This window comes from Zootoca vivipara, chromosome 2 (genome assembly GCF_965207765.1).
Source record: "Zootoca vivipara chromosome 2, rZooViv2.hap1.1, whole genome shotgun sequence".
Taxonomy (NCBI): Eukaryota; Metazoa; Chordata; class Lepidosauria; order Squamata; family Lacertidae; genus Zootoca; species Zootoca vivipara.
The window spans coordinates 21,987,261-22,013,024 of NC_142584.1; the positions used below are offsets into that span (position 1 = coordinate 21,987,261).

At 42.2% G+C, this 25,764-nt stretch overlaps 1 protein-coding gene and 1 long non-coding RNA gene across 5 annotated transcripts in view; one reads left to right on the forward strand and one right to left on the reverse strand.

Annotated features, from left to right (window-relative positions):
- The window catches only part of LOC118079657 (cholesterol transporter ABCA5), a 71,475-nt gene extending 57,623 nt beyond the window's left edge, over positions 1-13,852 (reverse strand). For 2 of the 4 annotated variants that reach the window (XM_035104065.3, XM_035104063.3), the window contains exons 1-7: positions 13,487-13,624; positions 6,779-6,897; positions 5,682-5,886; positions 4,492-4,653; positions 4,011-4,108; positions 2,554-2,783; positions 177-318 (exon numbers count right to left, since the gene is read on the reverse strand). In XM_035104065.3, the coding sequence (XP_034959956.1) occupies positions 177-318; positions 2,554-2,783; positions 4,011-4,108; positions 4,492-4,653; positions 5,682-5,886; positions 6,779-6,883 (942 nt within the window). In that variant the 5' untranslated portion in view covers positions 6,884-6,897; positions 13,487-13,624. Of the gene's footprint in view, positions 1-176; positions 319-2,553; positions 2,784-4,010; positions 4,109-4,491; positions 4,654-5,681; positions 5,887-6,778; positions 6,898-13,486; positions 13,625-13,711 lie in introns of those variants that run through there. The other 2 variants (XM_035104064.3, XM_088661414.1) reach the window with 2 other exon arrangements.
- Positions 13,690-16,439, forward strand: LOC148686769 (uncharacterized). Its single transcript, XR_015948004.1, has 2 exons — positions 13,690-13,823; positions 16,222-16,439. It is a non-coding gene; the product is annotated as an uncharacterized LOC148686769 (long non-coding RNA).
- Positions 16,440-25,764: the final 9,325 nt, after the last annotated feature.

Below are 25,764 nucleotides of genomic sequence, written 5' to 3' on the forward strand. Positions count from 1 at the left end.
AAATGTAACTATTCAGGACCTCTTATGTGAAAGAGGTAGGGTGCCTACTGCATTCACAGCAGAGGGGAAAAATTCACATCATAAACAAATCATTTATGCCAATATAGCAAGTAGGACTCTAAAACACAGTACTATCAATATACTGACAATGAGCACAAACACATACACACACTTACGGAAGATATTCCATATAGGAAAAAAAGAAGAAATATCACAAAGCTGCTACTTTTGGGAAAGAGCGAAGAGAATGTTGCAATGACCGACATGAGAAGGGACATGACAAATATCAGACTGGTATACAGTAGGACCCAAGAAAGCCTAGAAAGAGGAGAAACACAATGAAAGTTCATGAATTTCAAGGTCATCTGTACAACTATACAGATAAAGATACTTTTTCTGTGAGTCCTTTGAATGGTCATCTGGGCATGTCTCAAACCTGGTTTCTGTACCTGAGAAGAGCAAGTTGGGAACGTTCTAGGAAGGCCAAAGCCTTCCAATCTGGGTTCTGATATAGTTTGGGGCTAAAATTGCCTTTGCCAACTATCTACACTAGATAATAAGACAGGGAAGTAATGGGGTCCCTCTTAGTTCTGCTAGAATGCTCAGTGGCTTTTTACGCCATTATAGCCTTCTTTGCCATCTGGCTAACATTTGGCTTGGAGACACCATTTTTCAGTGGCTTCAATCCTGCTTAGTGAAGTGTCCCCAGAAGGTGGTTTTGGTGGACCACCAAATGTGCCCTTTGGCACATTTTGTCCCTCGTACTATTTAGCATCTACATGAAGTCACAGGAAATGGTGGGCCAGGGATTTTGACACCCAACAATATTTTTCCGTTTCATCTAAAGCCAAAAATGTTCTACATCACTGTCGGGATGGTTTGAACATAGGCTAACAAACCGGGGCTGGAACAAGACAGGACAAAATTACTGTTGGCCAACCTGAATACAGTTGGACTCAGTTCTGAGTAAACCTGCAAAGGATTGTGTTATAAGAAATTGTGTAAGGGAACTTGACAGAGGGAAGTTATCAATGGTGTTATTGTAAGAACAGCGAGAAGAGAACCGAACTGGAAGGTGCTTGCCCTCCAGTTCACCCTCTCTCAATTCACCGCTCTATCCAACGAGAAGGGTAGTTCTAGGAAAATCCTGAACTTGCTCAAAATAGGTGCAGAACTCAGTTGTGATACTCCACAGAGACCATGAAGAACAACAAACTGAAGCCAAATGTAATACATGCTACTCAATGCTGCACAATGAGCCCTCGCATGTGAATCTCAAATGAATGGAGCACATTGTGGCACAGATATTGAAATGAGTTCAATAACATTTTAATCCAAAAGGTTCTAGAGTACAGAATTCTTCCGAACTCGTTCAAAACAGCCATCTCAGAAATACTACGAATGTATCTAATCCTTTGCCAACTATCTGTGTCAGCCCAGTATACCTGAAGGAGCGTCTCCATCCCCTTTTTTCTGCCCGGACACTGAGGTCCAGCTCCAAGGTCCTTCTGGCAGTTCCCTTACTATGAGAAGCAAAGTTAAAGGGAAACAGGCAGGGGAACTTCTCGCTAGTGGAACCTGCCCTATGGGGCGCCCTCCCATCAGATGTCAAGGAAATAAACAACTATCTGACTTATAGAACAAACAAACAAAAAATCCTTCCAGTAGCACCTTAGAGACCAACTAAGTTTGTCATAGTTATGAACTTTCGTGTGCATGCACACTTCAAAAGCTCAAACCTATGACAAACTTAGCTGGTCTCTAAGGTGCTACTGGAATGATTGTTTGTTTGTTTGTTTGTTTTGACTACGTCAGACCAACACAGCTACCTACCTGTGACTCTTAGAAGACATCTGAAGGCAGCCCTGTTTAGGAAAGTTTTTAAGGACTGATGTTTTAATCTATTGTTGGAAGCCGCCCAGAGTGGCTGGGAAACCCAGCCAGATGGGCGGGGTAGAAATAATAAATTTATTATTATTTATTATAACATGGGGGGGGGGAAACAGTTAGAACTACAAAGGTGCCCCCCCCAAGACTAGGACTACATAATGGTACCCAATCTAAGTGTTAGTTGACCTCTAGAAATGAGGTATAAGATCCTGGCCTGGGGAAATGGTTTGCGAGGCCTCTTGGAATTCATATTGAGCAAAAGGGTGGCAGCATCGTTAGGATAATAGATTTTTCTTTACCAGGCAGCATTGGATCCATTTTGGAGCCTTTGGCAGCGCTCATCTCTATATCAATAATGGCAGCATATGAAAAATCAACAATGGCCGAGAGTAAGCTAAGCTCTAGGATCTGCCTTGTGATCTATTTGTCCATGTTTGTGGTAGGAGGAGAAATGCTTGAGGTAAGTCTCCTCCAGACAAACCACATGCTGTAAACCACACTAAGCCAAACCATGGCTTAGCTCACAGTAGCAGGATTAGAAGGAGCAAAGCAGCTATGATCTCATCTCTGAGAGCCTATGCAATCACACTAAAACGTGGTTTTGGCTTTGTATTACTATCCATTCTGTTTACTTAACATCAAAGATCTAAGGCACATACATACCAAAAGGCAGTGTCGTGGAGACCCATGATCATTAAAAACTCTTTCAATTTCTTCTCCTTTTCTGCCACGATATGAATTGCCAAATAATAACCAAAGGGTGAAAAGGCAATTACTAAATAAATTAAAATGATTGCACGAGGGAAATTGTCTATTTCCATAATGGCGGACTCTCCCATCATGACTGCGTTTGTTAGTTTCAGGTCTTCCAATAGTGATTGATTAGTCTTCAGCTAAAAAAAGAAAAGAAAGGAAGGGAATGTTAAAATCAGTTTCTATGCTGCCCCAATTAAGTAAAGTTTAATTTCAAAATCATTGAAACAAATATAACAATATGGGTGCTTTAACCTAGTTTAGTAATCCAACTAAATCCCATGGAACTCAAACGTTTTTGAGTTTCACAAAACCGATTTTGGCTCCCAGTACGTTTCCGAGCACAATTCAAAGTGTTGGTGCTGACCATTAAAGCCCTAAACGGTCTCGGTCCTGTATACCTGAAGGAGCGTCTCCACCCCCATTGTTCAGCCCAGACACTGAGATCCAGCGCCGAGGGCCTTCTGGTGGTTCCCTCACTGCGAGAAGCAAAGCTACAGGGAACCAGGCAGAGGGCCTTCTCGGTAGTGGCACCCGCCCTGTGGAACGCCCTTCCATTGGAGGTCAAGGAGATAAACAACTACCTGACATTTAGAAAACACCTAAAGGCAGCCCTGTTTAGGGAATTTTTTAATTTGTGATATTTTAATGTATTTTGGTATGTGTTGGAAGCCGCCCAGAGTGGCGGGGGAGACCCAGCCAGATGGGCGGGGTATAAATAATAATAATAATTAATTTTTTAATGTATTCAATAAAATCTCACCAAACAGAGGCAAAAGAGGTGGCCTTTGTTTTCCTTTCAAAAAAAAAACACCCCTCAAACACATGAAAATTATATTACATGAAACATTTACCCACAGCTAAATGTTTCATGCAATGTAATTTTCCATACATCACTCCACCATAACGTCAAAAACAACATTTTGAATTGGACATGGAAACAAGACTGGAAGCCAATAAACACAACGAAGCACTTGAGAATCCCACAGAACTAAAAAAGAACTTACTTCTAATGACTGCACTGTAGGGGTGCTTGCTGAGCATTGACAGACACATGCCACAGTTAATGTTCCTTGCACGTATATCCACAATACCCATTTGGGTGGACGTATATGGCATTACTCAGGGGGAAAAAAGTTTTATATTTGGCTAACCATCAGCCTGGATATCTTTATAGAAATCATCATATACACTTGATTGATAGTCACCATGAATGCAAATGTTATTGCCATTCATTTGAGCAAAAGCCCTCCATTATGTGAAATGCCTTACAATGCAAGGAAGAAAGCGCAATAACTTTTAATACATCAACTCTTCTTGAACAACAGTGATTCAGGGCGTTTCACATTCTCATTCTTTGCATTTACCTGTATAATTGCTGCATCAATACTGATCTGTAGAGCAGTGAATCCATTGCGCCAGTACGTTTCAGCTTCACATATCTTGGAAGGGCTTGGGCAACTGGCTGTGGAGAAACAAATTCTAAGACGAGAAACCAAACTTTCTCTGTTAATTAGCCAAAAAGCAAAAAGGCTGACATAAATTCTGACCACAAAACCCTATGAATTTGTTTTATTGTCACCGAGCTAGATTTTGCTCAGTGATTCTATGCTATGGGAACAGGAATGTGGGTTTGGTTGTCTTATTCAATGCACTCTTCTACGTAAACACTCTAGGCAGCTTTAAAAAAATGCATTCAATAAAATAACAAAGAAAAAGCATCAGCAAAAAGATTAGCAGATGCTCAGCCAAAAACAACTGTCTTGAAAATTACTATTGCAAGTTGCTCCCATGACTAAAGCTATAATATTATAAGGGGTCACATACATACATACATGCAGGTATTACCTCTGGATTCCATATAAATTGCAGATACTGGAACCTTTGCAGGAGGAAATCTGAGGTGGTAGGACATAGAATCTTTGAAAACTATACCCACAAATTTTCGAGGGTTACGAAAATTAGCCTCTTGCATTCCCTCCTCACTTAGAAATTCTTCTGTAATTATTCCTGAAAAAGATAAAAGTCTCTCTTAGCTACTCTCAACTATGGACATCTATATCAACAGAAGTACAATTCTGTACGTTAGCTGCTGCCTCATTTGTTAGCCCACAGCCTAGAAGGCTTTTTTCGTTTTTACAAATACTGGTATGTGCTGGAAAGGACAGCTCTAGTTTTTCAGGCAGCATGGGAACCCCTGAAGTTATTCAAAGCAACAGACAGCAAAGTGAAAATTGTAAACTCGTATGAATATCATGTCCTATACATGAGCCTAGCAACTGTATGCTTCGAAAATAGAAAAGTACTTTTTCCGTGGATCAGTTATATAGATTAGGGCTCCGCAATTGAAGTGCAAGTATTTTCCACTCAAGCAACTGGAAATATCATGGCAGAGCCCAGATCTTTTGCTCTCAAGTAACATAAGGCATGGGGGCAGGTCACTTAAATCTTGCATCCTGGACTCAGGATGCCAATGTCCCTGGAGGGATAGTCACCCAGTTGTTCCAATAGGAGAAAGAAAAATCTTGAACTTGTTTTCTTTGTTCCTGGAAGGTATAACTGCTATGTGGCTTATTAATGTGATTCAGGCAGTGGCACAGGAATAGCAGTGAAAACTCCCCTGGTATGCAGCAATGAGAACACTGTATAGTAGGAAGCTGCATTCTTCAGGGCCTCTGAGACAGTCTTCTAACATCAATGACAAGTTGAATAGTGGGAAACAATGGAGAACGGCACATTGGGAGATAAGGTTCTACTAAGAGAGAAAAGAAACCCTCCTTAAATACGTCTGTCTGAGCCCTTATATGTCGCTGAGCTGGATGCAAGAAGGATTCAGTAGTTGTGTAGGATTAGATAGTATGACCAAAATGTGAAGTCAAAGGTTTTGAGAATGTAGTGTTTACACAGGAGAAACACTCTTCCATGCAGAGAACATACTCGGTCAATCATTCTGATGACTGCATCTGCCAAGTAAATGCAAAGGGGAAAGGCAAAACACGTTTATGGAAAAAAGAGAGTAGAATGAATGCTCACAATACCTTCTGTAAAGTATTCTGCAGACATTTTGTGCATGATTTTTCTTGTCTCATCATTCGCTGGTGTGTAGCCAACAATTAACTCAGAGATGCTGGAGTGATCCACAGAATAAAGATCAGAATCAGGCACCTCATCATATTTCTTGTTTGGATACATCATGCTCATTAATATTAGCCAAAACAAAAAGAAAAGTGGAAGTAGGACTTCCTGCACAAATGAAATGAATAAGTTAAATGGGTAACAGTAACTAACAGTAGCCACACCTAAGGCTGCATTCCTGTACCTAACCCCATGGTAGGCAATAAGCTTAAATATGCATAATAAACAGGACTGTACCCTTTGCACAAACGTGCTCAATATAAAAGAAGTACATCAAATTAATCAACATTATTCAGATAAATTCAAAATCCTTAGAAGCAAATAATCATGACTAGTGGGTACAGCATCTCAACAGGCTTAAATGAGAACCAGCGGGAGGGAAATTTGTTACACCAGGTCTGGGTTGGTGCAAAATTGCTCTGTCAACAGCTACACCCGCTGCAGACTGAAAGGGTATAGGATATGGCATGTCTATTCCGCTCTAGCAGCACTCATGTCCTTTGCATGATTCTGCCCCATTCTGGCAGTTCCATTGCAGAACAGCTCTTGGACTACAGTATTGCTCCTAATATTGTCTCGCAGTCAGTGTGCCCTCGATGATTCATAATAACAAAAAGCATAGTCAGCTAGAAAAGCACCAAGGCTTCTCCTGAGGTTGTGGCAGTACTGAAATGACGGTGTGATTACAGCAATTCACATGGTTACACTGTTTTCCTACTGAGCTCATGATAATTATCGTATACATTCCAAGCTCCACTTTTTAGAAAACGTGGAGCACAAAGGATTAAAATTGGCTAACTAAAACATTGCATTTAACGTAGCCCATCACACTTAAGCAATCTTGTTTTATGATGAAGGGACCCAAGGGCAAAACTGAAAGATCTCTTTAAAGCACAGCCCCAAGAAATAAAGCAATGCCGTTAAAACTTCAGCAACGTTTTCACATAAATCTAGAAAACACAGATAGCTATAAACATTAGAATACTGCTGTTCAACTCACCTGAACGCTGCTCTTTTTTGTTCTCCATTTAACTAGGCAGTTCTTGTATAAAAGAGCTCTGGTTTGTCGCCACACTCCAACATGTCTTGGAGCATCGGTAGGCATTTTTCACACGTAGCCTGAAAAGCAAGCAAAAAGCATGAGGCGTGCTGCATAAAATGAATTTGTACCTTTTAAATTGTTAATTGTATAATAATGAGCAGACTATTCTTACAGGAGCTTTTAATAATTTCATAACTACCCAAGGCTGCCTTCCAAACGACCTTTCCATCAGTGATTCTACACTATTTTGAGTCATTTATTACAAAATTCAATTAATTATTATTATTATGTAAGTGTCAAATGGGGCAAGGGGGGCGAATCACATATTTTAAGCAGGACCAGCTTTGCAAGCACAGGAAAAGCTACTACAGTGGTACCTTGGTTCTCGAACGTCTCCATTGATGAAAGTTTTGGAACCCAAACACCAAAAACCCAGAAGTAAATGCTTCTGTTTTTGAACGTGCGGCAGAAGACAAACACCACCCGCTGCATGTTTTTCAATTTTCTCAACTGAATTTGCAGACAGCCCTTTGCACCTCGGTTTTCGAAAATTTCAGAACTTGAAAGGTCTTCCGGAATGGATTACGTTCGAGAACCAAGGTACCGCTGTAACAGTATAAGCATACGGACTTAACAATACTTAAAAAAGAAAAAGGCATACCACCCAACTGTCCCGATGTTACCGGGACATCCCGGATTTACATAAGCAACCCCAGCTTCTGAAAGTAACCCTGGATTTCCTATTTCGGCCAATACCACCACCGCCACAGTCTCCACCTGTGGTGGTGCTGTCCTAACCAAGGCTCTGGCTTTTCCGGAAGCGTGCCGACAATGCACTTCTGCTGCACCACAAACTCCACCTCTACTGCATCATGGTCTTTGCCTGTAACCGCAGCAGTGGTGGAGAGAGGAAGATAAGGTGGCAGGGGGGTGAACAGGCAAGCAGTGGAAGTGTCCCGAATTCCTCTCGGGAAATGTTGGGAGCGTATGAAAAGAAAATGTACAGTTGTTACAATTGCTTATTTGTTGCTGTGATGGAGGAGTGCAGAAGGAACAATCCAGCCTGGGCGGTCGTGCACTGCTCACCCACGGTAAGCCATGGTGGATGGCTTACCATGTCTTATAATGCCATCAATGAATTTAATTGTGCTCCATGGTAAGCATTACAGACAAGGCATGGTTAGGTTTCCAATGTTTGCATCTCTTCTAAGCCTCCGTCCTCGGGAACTTTGAAAAAGGAAAAGATTGAAAATCCCTGTGATTTAGGAAGAGAAAGCACTGCCCTTAGGAATATTTCATATCAAATGTCTTCTGGGAAGCCAAGTGCAACAATGCCAAACAACATGGAGTTTTTGTGTGTGTGTGTTTTAATGTTATTCCCACCACAAATATATATATATATATAAGCTATGGCTCCACTCCTGACCTAGTCTCCACAAAAGCAAACAATTTATCAAATCATTAAGTTTGCCTGAAAGATGAGCAAACAAACCATAACTCATTTCTCACCTCTGTAGCTTAAAATTATCTGTCACTCCTGCCGAAAAACCTCTTTAAAACATGGTGCAGAAAGTTAACCATATGTACACAGAGATGGCACATTTGCTATATGAAATAAATGTTCATTTACATCACTAATCTTGCTTCCCCTCTTTGAAGCGTTAATAATAATAATAATAATAATAATAATAATAATAATAATATATTGAAAGGGAAGTTATCCCTTCCAGCATTTCCTCTCCATAAGGATCTGGACTGTGAAGAACTCAGGTTAAAGGGATTTCTGACAAAACTGACAACATTGGCTGGATGAGGCAATTTGCACAAAAAGGGAAGAGGATGAACACATAGCAGGCTTTTAGAGTCTCTCTGTGGACACACAGCATTGTGATTACAGCACTTTGCAATCTGGGTGTACTGAAATAAAAGCACTCAAGGAGGAGAAACTGTGTGAAACCTCATCTGGGGGCCAGTAAGGCAGATTTAAATGTCATTACAGTAGGCAGATACACTTTACTTCAAGAAAGCCAATTCCTGACCAGACAGAGGCACTCTGTTTACATATTTAATGCCCGTCATGTTTGACTGAAGCCTCTTTTGAACTAAACGGTATTCTAGTTAGCCCCTTTTGTTAAAGATCCAGATAACGTCACATGTACAGTATTGGCTTACAGAAGAAGTACAGGCAACTTCTGCAAAGGAACCTCTCATTCCTTTCTACATGGTGCTGTAATACTAAATTAGCAGAAGAATCCAATGCAAATCTGAAGAAAGCAGGGGTGGTGTAGCATGGAGGCCTTGCAAAAGTAGATAGCAAATCAGTCAGGCCAGCTGCAGTGCAGTGAACAAGAGACATTACCCCCCCCCCCCACACACACAAAAACCCTCCTTGCTAATATGATTTTAGAAACCTAGAGCTAATGTTAGAGGTAACCTACAACACCATGTCCTGGATTTCTGATGCGGATACAAATTTTAAGCATTTTGTAGGTCCTCGTTTGAATTCTTTTCACCCACAGCTCCTGAGAGAGAAAATTCCAAGGTCTATATAGACTACACAATGCAAGAAGCAAAATGATTCATCTAAAATCTGCCAATAGTTTATTGGTAACACAAGTTAATTGAAATTAGCCTGTATAGCTCTCACGTACAATCATACTTGTACTTTGTAGGGAAAGATGCATGACATAATACATTGTCATTCTCCCTCCTCTTAATCCAATATCCACACATGATCAACTTGTGAGCATTACAGATCGCATCCCATCTTTTCTGCCAACTGGCTATTATTATTATTTTAGCAAATGGAACAGGATTACTCTTAAATCTGCTCAGAATATTGCCAATACGTCAAGAGATTAGGAAAAGCTGTGCGCACTCTTTAAAATTAGAACCACTATTTACAGGGCAGGGGTCAGTTAAAGGATGCAGTTCAAAGAGCATAGTACCTCAGCCATATGCTCATTTTGTTTCTCAGTCCAAACATTAATATGAACTATTAATGTAACATACTTCTAATTCCTTTAGGAGGGTCCAAGCCCTCTTGATATGGTGAACCATTAAAAAAATACAGTGCGAACAACAATAATGTAAAAACAAAACAAAAGACAGTACAATGTAGGGAATTGGGGGGGATCACAAAAAATATATATCAAAGAAGTGGTAGTAAAAACATATGAGTTTTGGGATTCTCCTTATGCCTGAAGAACCCCAGCTGGCAATTCAATCCAAAAGTATGGAGCCACCACTAAATAGGCCCTCTCCCTCAAGCCAACTAGCTTGACAGCTCTCAGACACAAGCACTCCTAACAATATTTATTCAGAGTTACGCTTATTTCAGCTGAAGTCACTTGCAAAAAAGGAAAGTTAAGAAAGCAGGCTTCAGATAAAGTTGCCATTTAACAAGGGAAACGCAGTTTTACAGTGAGCCAGCCCAATGAGCAACTGTAGGAGCTGCTGGCAAACAGGATGAAGAAATCACAGTGGAATAAGCTATGGGGTTTAATTGATTAATTGCTGGTTAATTATGCACAAATATGCACATTAATAAAACAGTAGTTCTAATGGGGTTATGGTTTGTTTGTTTGTTTGTTTGTTTGTTTGTTTGTTTAACAAAGGAGAAGCCCGAGTATTGCAGTCCTAGTGGCGTGAACTGCCAAAGAATGGCTGAAATATAAACTTCAACATACATATTTCACTACCACAGACAACAGCTATATTACAGTTAGCACCAGAGGCAGTATGCCCCTGGCTGACAGCTGCTGGGAATCACCACTGGCAGAATGCAGTTAAGGTTCATGTCTTTCTTGTGGGCTTCTGAAGGGCAACTGGTTGGCCACCGTGAGAACAGAATGCTGCACTAGATGGGCCTTTAGTCTGATCCAGCAGAGCTTTCGTGTTCTTATGCAGTACAGTCGTATCTCGGAAGTCGAACAGAATCTGTTCCGGAAGTCCATTCGACTTCCAAAACGTTCGGGAACCAAAGTGCAGAAGCTCCTGCAGCCAATTGGAAGCTGTGACGGACATTCAGGTTCCAAAAAACGTTTGCCAACCGGAACAATCACACCCGGGTTGGTAGCGTTTGGAAGCCAAAACATTCAACTCGCAAGGCGTTCAACTTCCAAGTTATGACTGTACTGCCAATAACTTACTCTGACACTATGCTTATGGCCTGCTAGATGAAAATCAATGTTTTGTTAATGCAATCAACTTTCCACATGAAGCAGGCAATCACTGTCAATCAGCTAACATATATCCAGGGTGTTAGCCATGCAAGCCTGTTGTATTAAAAGCTACTTCTGTGGGCTAGTCTCCACTTCAGATGCATCACATTGTACGTAAGTTGACCGATCTTTACAGTACATATATAAGGTTGCGTGGGAATGCAGATGGGGAGTGGGAATGTGTAAGCGATAAGGGATAAATGCAATACAAGACCAGACTGTGACAATTACATTAGCGGTAAAATCATTGTAGTGACCATTCATATTTGCAAAGCAGTGTTGACGATAACACAAATTTAATGGGAAGTTAATTAGCTGACCATTCTTATTTGCTCTTCTGATTCAAATCTACCATTTTTCATTTTAAAAAAAGATTTTTGCTTTTGTGAAAATGCAAACATAAAAAAACCGTATAAGTTGTCTTACTTTTAGATAATAAAATATACAGCATATGAAGATATGGTTTAAATTTACAACATCATCATAATGTTGGACCTATCAAATAATATATATATGGTTCAATTATCATGGTATTTCATATTCCACTGATTGTAAATAAACACCACTTTTCAATAAACCTGTCTGTTGAGTATCCTCCTTTTAATCTGTGCGTTTTGGTTAGAAATGCCAAATTTCCTCATACCAAAATATTCTCGAGGATTTCCAAGATGCAGCTACCACTTGTCTTGCTATCGCACCTAAAACTCTTCAAATTTTCCAAGTCTTCCTGCCTGGTGTGACCCTTCAAACATCCCAGAAACAGTCCTTTAGGATTTAACAGAACATCATATCCAATCATCTATTTATCGCTTCTGGAACCTCCTGCCAAAACAGCTTGACAAGCCAGCAGCCCTAACATACATGCGTTCAATCTGCATTATTCACTTTTATCTTATGCCTTTGCGCCACAGGAAGATACAGCATCAATTCAGCGTTTGGCATACCATTGCAGAGAGAGCAGTTGGTGGCGATAGGGAAACCAGAGAATTAATCTGTGCTCTTGTTGGTCTTTTTTTATTTCACAGCCTCTCTTTTACATTTACAACAAAATCACTTCCTAAAAACCCTAACCGGAACCCAGAACGACTACAGTAGAAGCGAACTGTAAAACACAGCTGCTCCTCAAAGCAAAACAAGATGGCCTTTCCTTGTCTGCAGCTAGATACGGACTGTTCCTTCCCGTAATCTAAGCATGTGCAGGCATGACCGCATTCAAAAGATAACTGACGGTGGATACATTGATATCTTGACAGCTAGCCACTCTGGTTGCAGCTCTAGAAGAACAGCCTTGGGATTTGTTCTTAAAGCACCACTGTCTGCATTCCAAACGCGAGGAGGCACACTGCCATGTCATGCTACCCGAATGGATATTTCTTATTTAAGCAGTAGGTGTTACTAAAACCTCATGCTTTAGTAACTAAAGACCTGAGCTTGCTATTCCTCTTCTTCTCCCTCCCCACTCTGTGTGCACATCTCCTTATCTGCAAAACTGCAAGGATGTCAACTTGACCCCTAATTCATATGCAGCATCAGGGATGCCAACTTGAATAAAATTGGGGGGGGGGGCTGTAGCCCTGCCCAGCATAATCCATCACACAGCATTTGAATTGCAATGCCCATCAACTTTGGGAGTTGGGAGGGGGTGGTTTGCCCCCCTCAAATATTTTATAGGCGCATAGCTGCCAAGTTATCCCCCTTTTTAAGGGATTTTCCCTTATGCTGAATAGGCTTCCTCGCGAGAAAAGGGAAAACTTGGCAGCTATGTATAGGCGTTGGCTCCTATGGGGCAGCATCATGAGGTTGAGCAAAAGCATCGCTTCTGGAAGGGGGGCGGGTAGGGAGGAAAAGCGCATAAACGCACACAAGCGAAAGGCACGCTTTTGGCAATGCTCACAAAAACCAAACTCCTTCCCTCCCAGCCGCGTAGCAGCGAAGACGCGCTGCGTTCCGCGCCAAGAAGCGGAGAAACCCGACGCCGTTGTGTGAGAGGCCTGAGAGGGTTGCTCCTCAATTATTGACAGCTCCAGCCCGATATACACCTGCAGCAACAGCAGCAGCGGGAGCAGCATCCAAGCCTGTCTGGGCTCGGAGAGAAGCCGCGTGCGCCGACATGCACAAGACAGCCCCGTGGCCTTGGCAACTCTCCCAAAGAGGAGGCCGTCGGGTTGCAGCCCCCGAGCGGCTTCTCCAGCAAAGGAACGTGGGAAGGAGAGAGCCCTGAGCCTGGGGGGTGCTGCTCGCCCTCTCCACAAAACAGAAAGGGGGGGGAGGGAGGAACAAATAAACAAACCAACCCGCCGCCTCCTTTCCTTCCCCTGAATATCTCCACACGGTCGCTTCTTCCCCCTCGTTTTGGCCTCCCCTTTCCCCGCGTCTTTTCTCGCTCCGTTCCCGCCACCGCGCAGCCCCACACGGCGCCTTCCCCCCGCCGCCGAGCCTGTACCTGAGAGAAGCCGCAGCCTCGCCTAGAAGCAGCCGCCGCTCCCCAAAACAGCCAAGCCGGCGAGACGCAGCGGCGGCACAGCGTCCTCCACCTCAGGCCCGCTTCGTCAAGGGGGGCTGAAAGGAGGAGGAGGAGGCGGCCGGCGCGCGTGGCGCGCAGCTGCCGCCGTCGTCACGCTCCTTTGCCCACGCAGCCTCGTTCCCAGGGCAGCAGCCGGCAGCTTACCTGGCTCTGCCGCGCGAGAGGGAGGCGAGCTGCGCTGCCTTCCGCCGGCGGCCCTCCTTCGCGCTCGGCCCGGCTTGGACAGAAGGGAGGGAGGAAAGAGCGTCGTCTGTCGGTAGGAGCAAGTTTCCAAGCCCAGCAAATTGCTCTCCTCCTCCCCGCTCCGAGGGAAGGGAAGAAATGGAAATAAAAGGCGCCGTTCTGGAGGCGCCGCTTTAGACGTAACGGCAGAAAACAAGCATTCTCCCGCCGAGTCGGAATGCGACAGATCCCAGCCGCGTTGCCAGGCAATGCATCATTCGGTGGCCTCTTCACACACACACCCAGGAGGATTATACATTAAGGAGCCTATCCAATCCCGGTGGCGACCCCTAGGACAGCAGGTAGAGGGATCTATAGGAAAAGCACGCGCAACACATTAAGCTGCTGGTGGACCACCAGCTTAGCGTGAGTCAACAGTGTGATGATGATGCAGCAGCAGCAAAAAAAGAGCTGCTGCATCAACACGGTTGCCATTTGTTGTTGTTTAGTCGTTTAGTCGTGTCCGACTCTTTGTGACCCCATGGACCAGAGCATGCCAGGCACTCCTGTCTTGCACTGCCTCCCGCAGTTTGGTCAAACTCATGTTCGTAGCTTCGAGAACCCTGTCCAACCATCTCGTCCTCTGTCGTCCCCTTCTCCTAGTGCCCTCAATCTTTCCCAACATCAGAGTCTTTTCCAAGGATTCTTCTCTTCTCATGAGGTGGCCTAAGTATTGGAGCCTCAGCTTCACGATCTGTCTGACAGTTGCCATATATGTCTTCTTTTTCCAGAACAAGTCCTTTTCTTCTTCTTCATGGATCTTTGAAAAAAGGGAGCCGTCATAGTACTCCATAGTTAAAAGTGGAAGTCGGCAAATGTTTTTGGCTCTTCCAAATACCACCTAGCAGTTCGAAAGCACGTCAAAGTGCAAGTAGATAAATAGGTACCGCTCTGGCGGAAAGGTAAACGGCGGTGTTTCCATGTGTTGCTCTGGTTTGCCAGAAGCGACTTAGTCATGCTGGCCACATGACCCAGAAAAACTGTCTGCAGGCAAACATCGCCCCCCCCCCCCTAGCCAGTAAAGCGAGATGAGCGCCGCAACCCCAGAGTCGTCCGGGACTGGACCCTAACGGTCAGGGGTCCCTTTACCTTTAACAGAAGTTTTTGGGGTTTTTTAACATCTTTATTTCTTCTTTTTAAAAAAGAACATCCATATAAATACAAAAAATAGCAGAAGCAGTACATAAGATAACAAAACCAAAAACTGGACGTAAAATACAAAACACACAAAATACAAAAAAAGAATTATAGTAGAAATACAGTACAATAAAATAAAAAGAACTTCCAGATAATGAAATCGGTTCCCTATCACCAATCCTATACCTTTATGTTTCTTCCTTATTATATTCCTTCACTAATTTTAGATATTCCTCGGATATGTTAATATATATATGTATTAGCATCTATCTTCCTTGATTTTAATTATCTGTCTAATAACTTGTTGGTGCTAATCTAGACAAATCGCCCATCTTGAACTCACTCCTTCTTTATGAAAATAATCTACCACATAATTCCATTCCGTTTTTACTTTCTGTTTGGGTGTTTTCCTAATTATTGCTGTTATTCTAGCTAAATTCATGTACTCTACCAATTTTAGGTGCCAATCGTGGACTGATGGAACTTTGTCTCCTTTCCAGTTTTTTGCTAGCACCATTCTGGCCGCTGCACATGCGTACAGGAGGATGTTTCTCCTATCCTTAGGGGTGCTCTCCGGTATTAAACTTAGAAGGAAGATCTCCGGTTTCTTTTCAAATGCTCACTTTATTACAACTCCACCAGCAGTGGAAATAATCTCCTGTTCTTACATTGCACTTCCAGCATGTATCCACCTCCTTTTTATATATTTTAGCTAATTTGGCCGGCGTCAAGTGCCACCTGAATACCATTTTCCACATGTTTTCTCTTATGCCCATGCAGGCCATAAAATGTAGGTCCTCCCCCCACAATTTGTCCCACTGAATGCTATAGATCGTTCTTCCAACATCTTGTGCCCATCTGATCATGACGTGCTTAACCACCTCATCTTTCATATCCCATTCAAGTAAGAATTTATACATTTTGGCCAAAGATTTCCTGGGATTGTCTAATAATAATTCTTGTAATTTTGATCTATTTTCTACAAAGCCAACCGCTTTATGTTTATTAAAAATACTTTGAACCTGACAATAATGAAACCAGCTCAAACAAAATTGCTCTATTTGGCGATATGGTTTTAGTACGTACTGGTCATTCACTTTGTCTACCAATTCTTTATATGTTACCCACCTCCCACCTTTAGGCTCCTTGCTCATTGAAGACATCTCCAAAGCTGAGGCCCACCACGGGACTTTTGGTTCTAATAATTCCTTATATTCATTTCATATATTATACAAAGATTTTTTGAAAATGTGATCGGAGAAGGTATTATAATCTCCTGTTTTTTCTTTTAACAGATACGAATGCCAACCCCCTGCGTTCCTGAACCCTTCCAGCTTAAGCAAATCCTGATCTTCAAGCAAGAACCACTCCCTCATCCAGCATATACACGCCGCCGCATGATAAATCTTCAAATTGGGAACCCCCCAGCCTCCCCTCTCTTTGGCATCTGTTAGCAACCTGAATTGAACCCTTGCTTTTTTCTTTTGCCAAATAAACCTACTAATATCCTTTTGCCATGTGTCAAATGTCTCTTTTTTAATTCTGATTGGTATCATTTGGAATAAAAATAATATTTTGGGTAGTACCATCATTTTAATCATCACTATTCTCCCTGAAAATGTCAAATTTAATCATCCCCATTTATCCAAATCCTCTCTAATCCCCTTCCATGTTTTAGTATAATTGTCCTCAAATAAATTAACATTATTGGGTGTTATTATTATTCCTAGATATTTTATTTTATTCATTATTTCCCACTCAATAATATTCTTCAATTTATCCAATTCATCTTTCCTCAATTTTTTTGTCATTATTTTGGTTTTTTCCCCATTTACTCCATTTAACAAAAGTATAGTGTCCACATGGAGGGAAGTCATAGTACTACATCTGCCCTCCCATCAGATGTTGAAGAAATAAAGAACTACAGTATCGGACTTTTATAAAACTGTTTAGGGAAGGTTTTAATATTTGATTAATCATTGTATTTTAATAGTCTGCTGGAAGCCGCCCAGAGTGGCTGGAGAAACCCAACCAGATGGGTGGGGTATAAATAAATTAATCCAGACCACACCTGGAATACTGTGTCCAGTTCTGGGCACCACAATTTAAGATGGGCGTTGACAAGCTGGGACATGTGCAAAAGAATGCAACTAAGATGATCAGTTGGTCTGGAAACCAAGCCTTACGAGGAGCACTTGAAGGAGTTGGGTATGTTTAGCCTGGAAAAGAGGATACTAAGAGGAGATAAGAAAGCCATCTTCTAATGTCTCAAGGGCTGTCACATGGAAGATGGAGCAAGCTTGTTTTCTCCTACTCTGGAGATGGCTTCAAGTTACAAGAAAGGAGATTCCAACTAAATGTACGGAAAAACTTTCTGACAGTAAGAGCTGTTCAACAGTGGAACAGTCTCCCTTGGGAGATTATGGACTCCCCTTCCTTGGAGGTTTTAAAGCAGAGGTTGGATGGCCCTCTGTCACCTATGCTTTAGTTGAGATTCCTGCATTGGAGGGGGTTGGACTAGATGACCCTGTAAATTCAGAGCATGTTCAATGCACATGCCTCTCAGAAAAGCAAGGATCCTGGGAACTGTAGTTTAAGGATGCTGGGAATTGTAGTTGCCATGTTTCCTTGAAGGAAGTTGTGTACTTTAAATTTACATACCCTCCAACATTTCTCTGATGAAATTATTATTATTATTAGTAGTAGTAGTAGTAGTATATTTATACCCCACCCATCTGACTTGGTTGCCCCAGCCATTCTGGGTAGCTTCCAACATATATAAAAACATCATTAAACATTGAAAGAAAAAAAAACTTCCCTATACAGGGCTGCCTTCAGATAGCTCAGGGCTCAGATAACTCCATACCCTCCAACATTTCTCCAATCAAAATAGGGATGTCCTAAGCATAGCTGACAAGTTATCCCTTTTTTTAAGGGATTTTCCCTTATGCTGAATAGGCTTCCTCGCGAGAAAAGGGAAAACTTGGCAGCTATGGTCCTAAGGAAAAGTGGGACACTCCAGGATCAAATCAGAAACCGAGATGGCTTCTGTAAATCCCAGACCTTTCCCCTGCTTAGAAGTAAGTCCCACCTGGTTTTGTGATGCATACTCCCAAGGAAATGTGGGCAGGATGGCATCTGAGGCTTTATAAACCTAGGTCTAACAGGAGTGGAGAGAGACTCCTAGCAAGATTACAGATGCTTTAGGTCTGAATCTTAGTTCTTGCCTTTTAATTTCATTCCAGGCAGAAACATGAAGCTTCAAAGACAGGGGTCTAATTTGTTGCTATTTCAAGACACTTTGGAAGGAGGAAAACTGAGCAGCTGAACAGAATAATTCTTCAAAGTAGAAGATGCTTATTAGCCCCACAGTCTAGGAAGAGCTAGTGAGCCACTTGTAGTTATCCTCAGACTTCTTACCAAATTCTGCTGCGTTTAAAAAACAAAAACAACAGTTTGGCACCTGATATTTATATAAACAATGGCATATTGAGTAGAAAGCGTGTATATTTGTTATGTGTATTATGTAGTAGTTACAAGAAATCAAATCCACGCTGTCACCATATGTGTAACCGCAAACTGCAAAAAAAGTAAAAACAACAAACCTTTCTACCATTTTTAACCAAAGAGTGTCTTCTTGTCATGCAGGCAACATTCCAAAGTATGAAATACCAGTTCATTAAATATGGGGAATTATTATTCCAGTTATCAGGAACTTTTTCCTTGCAAGTAAACGCCATAATATTTTATAAAACTGTGCTATCCATGTCAGCTGCAGATAACAAGCCAGGCAGTAGCCTGAGAGGGTAAGAATGTAGCTGTTGATAAGTGACCATGAGCAATGGACAAAATGTCGCCAATTAGCTTAAAGTTACAGGTAGGTAGCCGTGTTGGTCTGCCGTAGTCGAAACAAAATAAAAAAATTCCTTCCAGTAGCACCTTAGAGACCAACTAAGTTTGTCATTGGTATGAGCTTTCGTGTGCAAGACTGGTGGTCAGGGATGATGGGAATTGTAATCCAAAAACAGTTGGAGACCCAGGTTGGGGAAACCCTGGTATAGCCCCACCTGGAAAACAGATTTTGGCAGGGTGGGAGACAAAAAGACCATAAAGATAGTGCCCGGTAAACTTCTCTGGGAGGGCTATTCTATAACTGGGGTGCCACCACAAAAAAGGTTCTCTCCTAGAGGTCCCCCACCTCGTTTCTTTTGGTGGAGACCCTCAGAGTAGGGTCTCTGAAGAGAGTGTTAAGGTTCAAGTAGAAGCACTAAATATTTGCTCTCAACACTGGCCTCTGTATTGTATTGTTCCCTGCTCTATCCCATGTGTATAGAAAGAATACCACAAGCCCTCCAACACTGGGAAGTGGGATTTTATAAACGCTGTGCAGTTGCAGTGAGCACAAATGTCAGCTTTTGGACAGATATCAATGAGCATTCTCTAACCCATGTTGAAAGGCTGTTGTTGTCCCCAGATGCTGGGTCAGCTTTTCCCCCTGCAGACAAAGGGTTCCTACAGATCCTCTTGCCATGCAGTTTTCAACCTTTTCTGTGCCATCTGCCTGAAATACCAAGCAGGGTGTTATATAATGTGAAAACTTTTACTGCTACCAGTATATCTGATTTATTCTTTACCCAGTGCTGAAAATTTGTCAGAGGCACCAATGTCTTGCTTGGAACAGGTTGGGCCAATTAGGTTTCATAACCCCTTGTTTTTGAGTTACTAAATAAGAAAATTCCTTCCAGTAGCAGCTTAGAAACCAACTAAGTTTGTCATTGGTATGAGCTTTTGTGTGCATGCACACTTCTTCAGATACACTGAAACAGAAGTTTCTGTTTTGAGTTACTGTAGTTGTTCATGTTCTTGGGAGAAAAGCAATGACAAACCTAGACAGCATCTTAAAAAGCAGAGACATCACCTTGCCGACAAAGGTCCGTATAGTTAAAGCTATGGTTTTCCCAGTAGTGATGTATGGAAGTGAGAGCTGGACCATAAAGAAGGCTGATTGCCGAAGAATTGATGCTTTTGAATTATGGTGCTGGAGGAGACTCTTGAGAGTCCCATGGACTGCAAGAAGATCAAACCTATCCATTCTGAAGGAAATCAGCCCTGAGTGCTCACTGGAAGGGCAGATCATAAAGCTGAGGCTCCAATACTTTGGCCACCTCATGAGAAGAGAAGACTCCCTGGAAAAGACCCTGACGTTGGGAAAGATGGAGGGCACAAGGAGAAGGGGACGACAGAGGATGAGATGGTTGGACAGTGTTCTCGAAGCTACCAACATGAGTTTGACCAAACTGTGGGAGGCAGTGGAAGACAGGAGTGCCTGGCGTGCTCTGGTCCATGGGGTCACAAAGAGTCGGACACGACTAAACAACTAAACAACAACAGTTGTTCATGAGAATGGAGTTCCCCACTCTTTGAACCATACTTTTCCGAATTTTGAAAAAGGAGTTGCCTGTTAGTTTTAAAAGTGAGGTAGACAGGAGTTGCTAAATTGCTTGCAGAGAGTTTCCTGTGAGCAGTAAGGATGTAAGGAACAGATTATACACAGTTTGAAGTACAGTACAGACAAAGTGCCTAGGATAAATGCCATGGCAGTTTTCCTCCAGGGAGGCCATTGTTCAGAGGCAAGTTCTGTGGATATATTATATACTGAACCCTCTGTCCACTGTGAACAAACCATTTCGGTCCTTAATATAGCACTTAATGCTTTTAGCAAGGATGTTTGAATGAATTAGCATCTTTGTTTAGTTCAATGATTGGCCTGTAAGATCCCAAATACATGCATCCATACATTCTAGGCTTAGGAATAGCTGCTATTTCAGTTTTTCTCTGCATCTGGGAGATATCTTCAACTTTCCTTAGCTGTGTCTTTACAATGAAATTTTTTAAAATATACAGTGGTGCCTCGCAAGACGAATTTAATTCGTTCCGTGAGTCAATTCGTTTTGCAAAAAAATTGTCTTGCGAATCGCGATTTCCCATAGGAATGTATTGGAATTTCTTTCTTTTTTGCCCATAGGAACGCATTAATTAAATTTCAATGCATTCCTATGGGAAACCGCGATTCGCAAGATGAATTTTTCGCAAAACGAATTCGTCTTGCGAGTCACCATCAAATCGCAAGACGCATTCGTTTTGCAAAAAATTCATCTTGCAGGGCATTCATCTTGCGAGGTACCATTGTGTATAAATCCATCTAATCCCCGTGTTTGTTGTTTTTAATATCACTTCTTAACTTCCTCTTCTGAGATTTCTAGAGTTGGATTCAGTGATTTTCATTTATATTCTGCTCTCGACTAGGGATCTAAGTAGTAATACTGTCTCCATTTAGCTTACAAATGGACAAAAGCTCCTAACAGTATTCAGCAAAAGAACTTCAACATATTTTATTAAATAATGATATTACATTACCGTCTTTATTGATAGAAAACCAATTTCTTGCATGCTTTCTTCATCAAATAGTTTAGTAAATGTTTAGTTGACTAAACGTTTTGAGTTATAATAGAACTCATATTCATAGCACTTTTGATATGTCATGGTTCAATGCAACTTGCCAGTTTCAAGAGCTTTTCAGTTTTGCTCTTTTGACTAGCATTTTGTGCCCCCCCCCCGGTTTATCCATTATTACTGTTGGCAGGGATTCTTGGCTCAATTTATGGCTTTCTGCTGCACAATAATTTTTATTTTTATTTTCCAAAAATAAAATACAATTAGACCAACATTTTCCAATATACATTCCATTAGTGATTGACTTCTCTTCCACGGTTTCCTCAAATTATCTATTACTGTTGCATATTGCATGCAGAGTAAATATTAGTCTGCTGCTTAGTGAGAGAGCATCATGTTTGGCAAAAGCAGCTTGGCCCAGTCTGAGCTCTGGGGCTTTACTGAATGTGCCTCGAGACTGATGCTGCCATGGTATTCGGCTCTGTTGCCTACTAGGATCAAACGCACAAGCTAACATGCTAATATGAAAGAGCCAAGTAGAGATGAAAGACATTTAAAATTGTCAAAGAAAAATTATAAATATGGGCCCATCAACAGTTTTTTTTTTTAAAAAAAGCAACAACAACAACAACAACAAATGAATGGTGCAATATTACCCTCAAGAAGAGTATTTACAGGCGGCTCTAAACTTACGCAGGGTTTACATGCTGGGGATAGTACATAAAGCCAAAATTGTGTCCGTCAGGCATTGTAAAATAGGAAGCTGCTTTCTACTATTGGTCCCTCTCACTCAGTACTGCATTTGCTGACTGGCAGTCGGTCTCCAGGGTTTCAAGATTCTCTCCCAGTCCTATCTAGAGGTTCAGCCAGAGGTTGAACCTGGGACCTTTGGATTCAAAGCAGCCTTTTCCCCTGGGCTGCCACCGCGCCACGATTTCTGTTCTCATCCTGAAGCAAAGTTCTTAACCCGAGGTACTATTTCTGGGTTAGCGGAGTCTGTAACCTGAAGGGTCTGTAACTTGAGGTACCCTGTACCGTACGTGGGATGAAGCCTTGCTGACGTAGTAATGTAACAAATCTGTCACTCCACTAGATGTCCCCAAAGAGTAAAAATATTATATTGTAAGGGCAAACTGTGTAACCCCATTAAGGCACTTTATTCAGCGCAAACAGCATAAATACATGATAGAAGTACAGTAGTTAAATTGTGTCATATTCCCTCTCCCCGTGTACTACTTCCTAACACATGAACCTCATCACATGTGCCACACAAGCCCACATGCATGCCATCGACAGAAGGATGTCTTATAAGATATTGGGGCTAGAATAACTCCATGGTGCTGGAGAAGTTGCACAGCACACTTAAGATTAGGGAGAAATCGGCAACAAAATGCAGACTCCAATTTATATGGAAAGCAAAGGTTCACAGTTATTACAAAATAGAAAGGCAGTCAATAGGTGTGAAATATGGGTACAACTGTAGGAACACAGGAAGCTGTGTTAAACCATTGGTCCATCTAGCTTAATAGTTCCAACACTGACTGGCAGCGGCACTTCAAGGTTTCAGGAAACAGTATGCCTGGCTTCGGGAATGTGTTGCTCCCTCCCTTTGCCTGTGGATAAGCGGAACAAAGCAAAGCAGTCCCTTACCATTTAAGTAGATTTTAATGATCACAGTGAAAGAACCAAGCGTCCATGCTCAGAGTAAAGGTGCTCCCAATTAATGTCTACACCCACTTCCCCACCCTTGTCACTTCCTTGCCTTGCCACCTGATCTCGCAACCACTGCCTTATCTGCTCTACGTGACCTTGGACTGATAGGCTGGACACTTTCTAGCGAGAGAGTGTCTGTTGGCTCTCTCTCTTTCAGTTCTTCTTCACTTTGCTGTTCACCTCCCCAGTTCATCCCAACTTTTGTCTTCTGAGCTATGCCCCTCTGCAAACCACTGTTCCAAATCTATAGTGCTCCACTGCTCCTGAGCAGCTTCAGGATCCTGGTCAGGAGCAGGGGGAGGGGGAGGCTCCCACCATTCCTCATCGGAGCAGTACTCCACAGCCTGGTCTACAACACAGTATTTCCTAGTTCTAGCTGGAGATGATGAGGATTGAACCTGGGTCCTTTTTCATACAAAGTGTATATTGTACCCTTGGGCTGTGGCCCTGTCCACATTCATGTACAGGCTTACACAAACACAACATGGCCTGGACTGACAACTCAATCGACTTATCCTAGGGAGGGAGGGAGGGAGGGAGGGAGGGAAACCGTGGCTGCTGTATATAGAGAGGAGAGGGTGTTGTGGATCCAGCATGCTATGATGGAGGCCTATGCATAATAGGACACAATCAAACGAAATAATGCAGGATTGGGCCACGTGAGGGTTGTGCAACTGTCTAGCTGAATCCAACCCATATATTCACTTTTTAAATGTATCTAGGGTGGAATTCAATGTCACACTAAGGTGATTGCTCAATCCATGCAAGCTTTTCTGCTTGCCAGAATGATCCCCCCCTCCTCAACCCACCATGCAGTCTTTTTGAAGTTTTTCCCAATCCTGCCAAACAGATTTGGGGAAGGTGTGAGGGATGGAGAAGGGAGATTATCACAGTGTGTGTATGTAGCCAGGATGTAATAACTTAGCTGAATCTTTGTATTGATGAATTGTACGATGGCAAACCTCAGAGGCATGATGCCTTCCAATGTACATTTGCAGCATTCGCAATCAGAAACAAAATTTTCCAAAGGCATAGAGATGCTGCCTTTAGCAAGTCAGCACTAATGTTTTGCTCAAATTCATGTCAGAACTCAGCAGGAACCAAATTTCAGGCACAGGACCTATTTGCCATGCCAGGCAGGCAATGTGTTTTGTGTGTGTGTGTGTGTGTGTGTGTGTGTGTGTGAGAGAGAGAGAGAGAGAGAGAGAGAGAGAGAGTGCAGTCCAGTCCAGTCCAGTTCAGTCCAGAGTACTAGCACCCACTTTAGTGATACTATGATATTTCATCTTTAAATTTTTTGTAATGGTACATACTCCCCACCTTGCCAAGTGATGAGAGCAATGTGGGTTTGACTTCCTTTAGATCAGAGCACACTGAGGACTTGTGACATTTTTGTAATGTTTTATCTACAAGCAAGTAGAACCTGCTGTGCTCTGAATCAGTGTTCCTGCCAATCAATCAACCATGCCCTCCTCCACAACACTCCATTCCATTTCTCCTTCACTGTCTTCTTGCCCCAGTGCAATTTCATGGCCACTGAACATGCTCAGGCCCCATTGGGCTGTTCTCAGGGTTTCCTCCCCCCATTAGGATTCCCCCCCCTAAAGAGTTTTGGTAAACCACTTTTTATGTAAACCACTTAGAGGTTTAATTACACTAAGCCATATAATTTTTCAAATAAATATACTTTTATAATATTATATTACTTAATATCTGTTTTGCTAGATAAGAAAACGGGTGGGGATGCTATATGGCATGAAGCTCTCCTAAATGGGAAGAGGGTAAGATTAAAAAACACCACTTGCAAGAGGTGTCCCCCAACCATTAATGCCCAGTGTTTAAATCACTGGTTGCTGAGATGCACTTTTGTATTGAGTTGAAATTTGCAGGAACCTGCTTGCACCCAGAAACAGTTTATGTTTAGAGTTTTAAAACATTTACTCACCCTCAAAGGAGCCCACCAGTCTATGTGTTTTTGTATGAAGAACTGTTCCGAGTATAACTCCTGTCCTGAGTGGAAAGAGATAACCTCAGGGAAGTGATTCGTGCTGAGATGCAATAGGGCTGATTGGAAATGAGGAATCCTCTCTTTGAATCAGATACTGTAACTGGAAGCAACTCGGTAGGTTCACATGTGGGTTAAGCAGCTCCATGATTCATTTGAGACCAGGTTCAGTAGCCTGGTACAGTATTGGAGTGTAGAGTGTGCTTTGATTCTGCCCAGTTTGTTGCACTGAATGTCTGCTACAGTGGTGCCTCAACTTACGAATTTAATCTGTCCCAAAGGCACCTTCGTAGGTCGAAAAAGCACCATGGGAAATGCGATTTCGCATAGGAATGCATTGGAAACGGAAAAATTCGTAAGTCGAAGCAACCCTATCTAAAAATTCTTAAGTCAAAAAAACCCTATCTAAAACCACCGCGGTTTCCATTCGGATGTCGAAAAAATTGTAAGCGTGCGGCCATTTGCCCCATTCGTAAGTCGAAAAATTCGGTTGTCGAGTTGTTTGTAAGTCGAGGTACCACTGTACTTGGACAGCCAAAGCTATTTAAGCCCCACTCGGAAAATACCGCACTTTTGAATTATGGAATGTTATCTTCAGTACCACGGACAGAACCTATTAACATAAGCCAAAAATAAACCCAGAGATCCAAAGAATAGCAAAACGAAG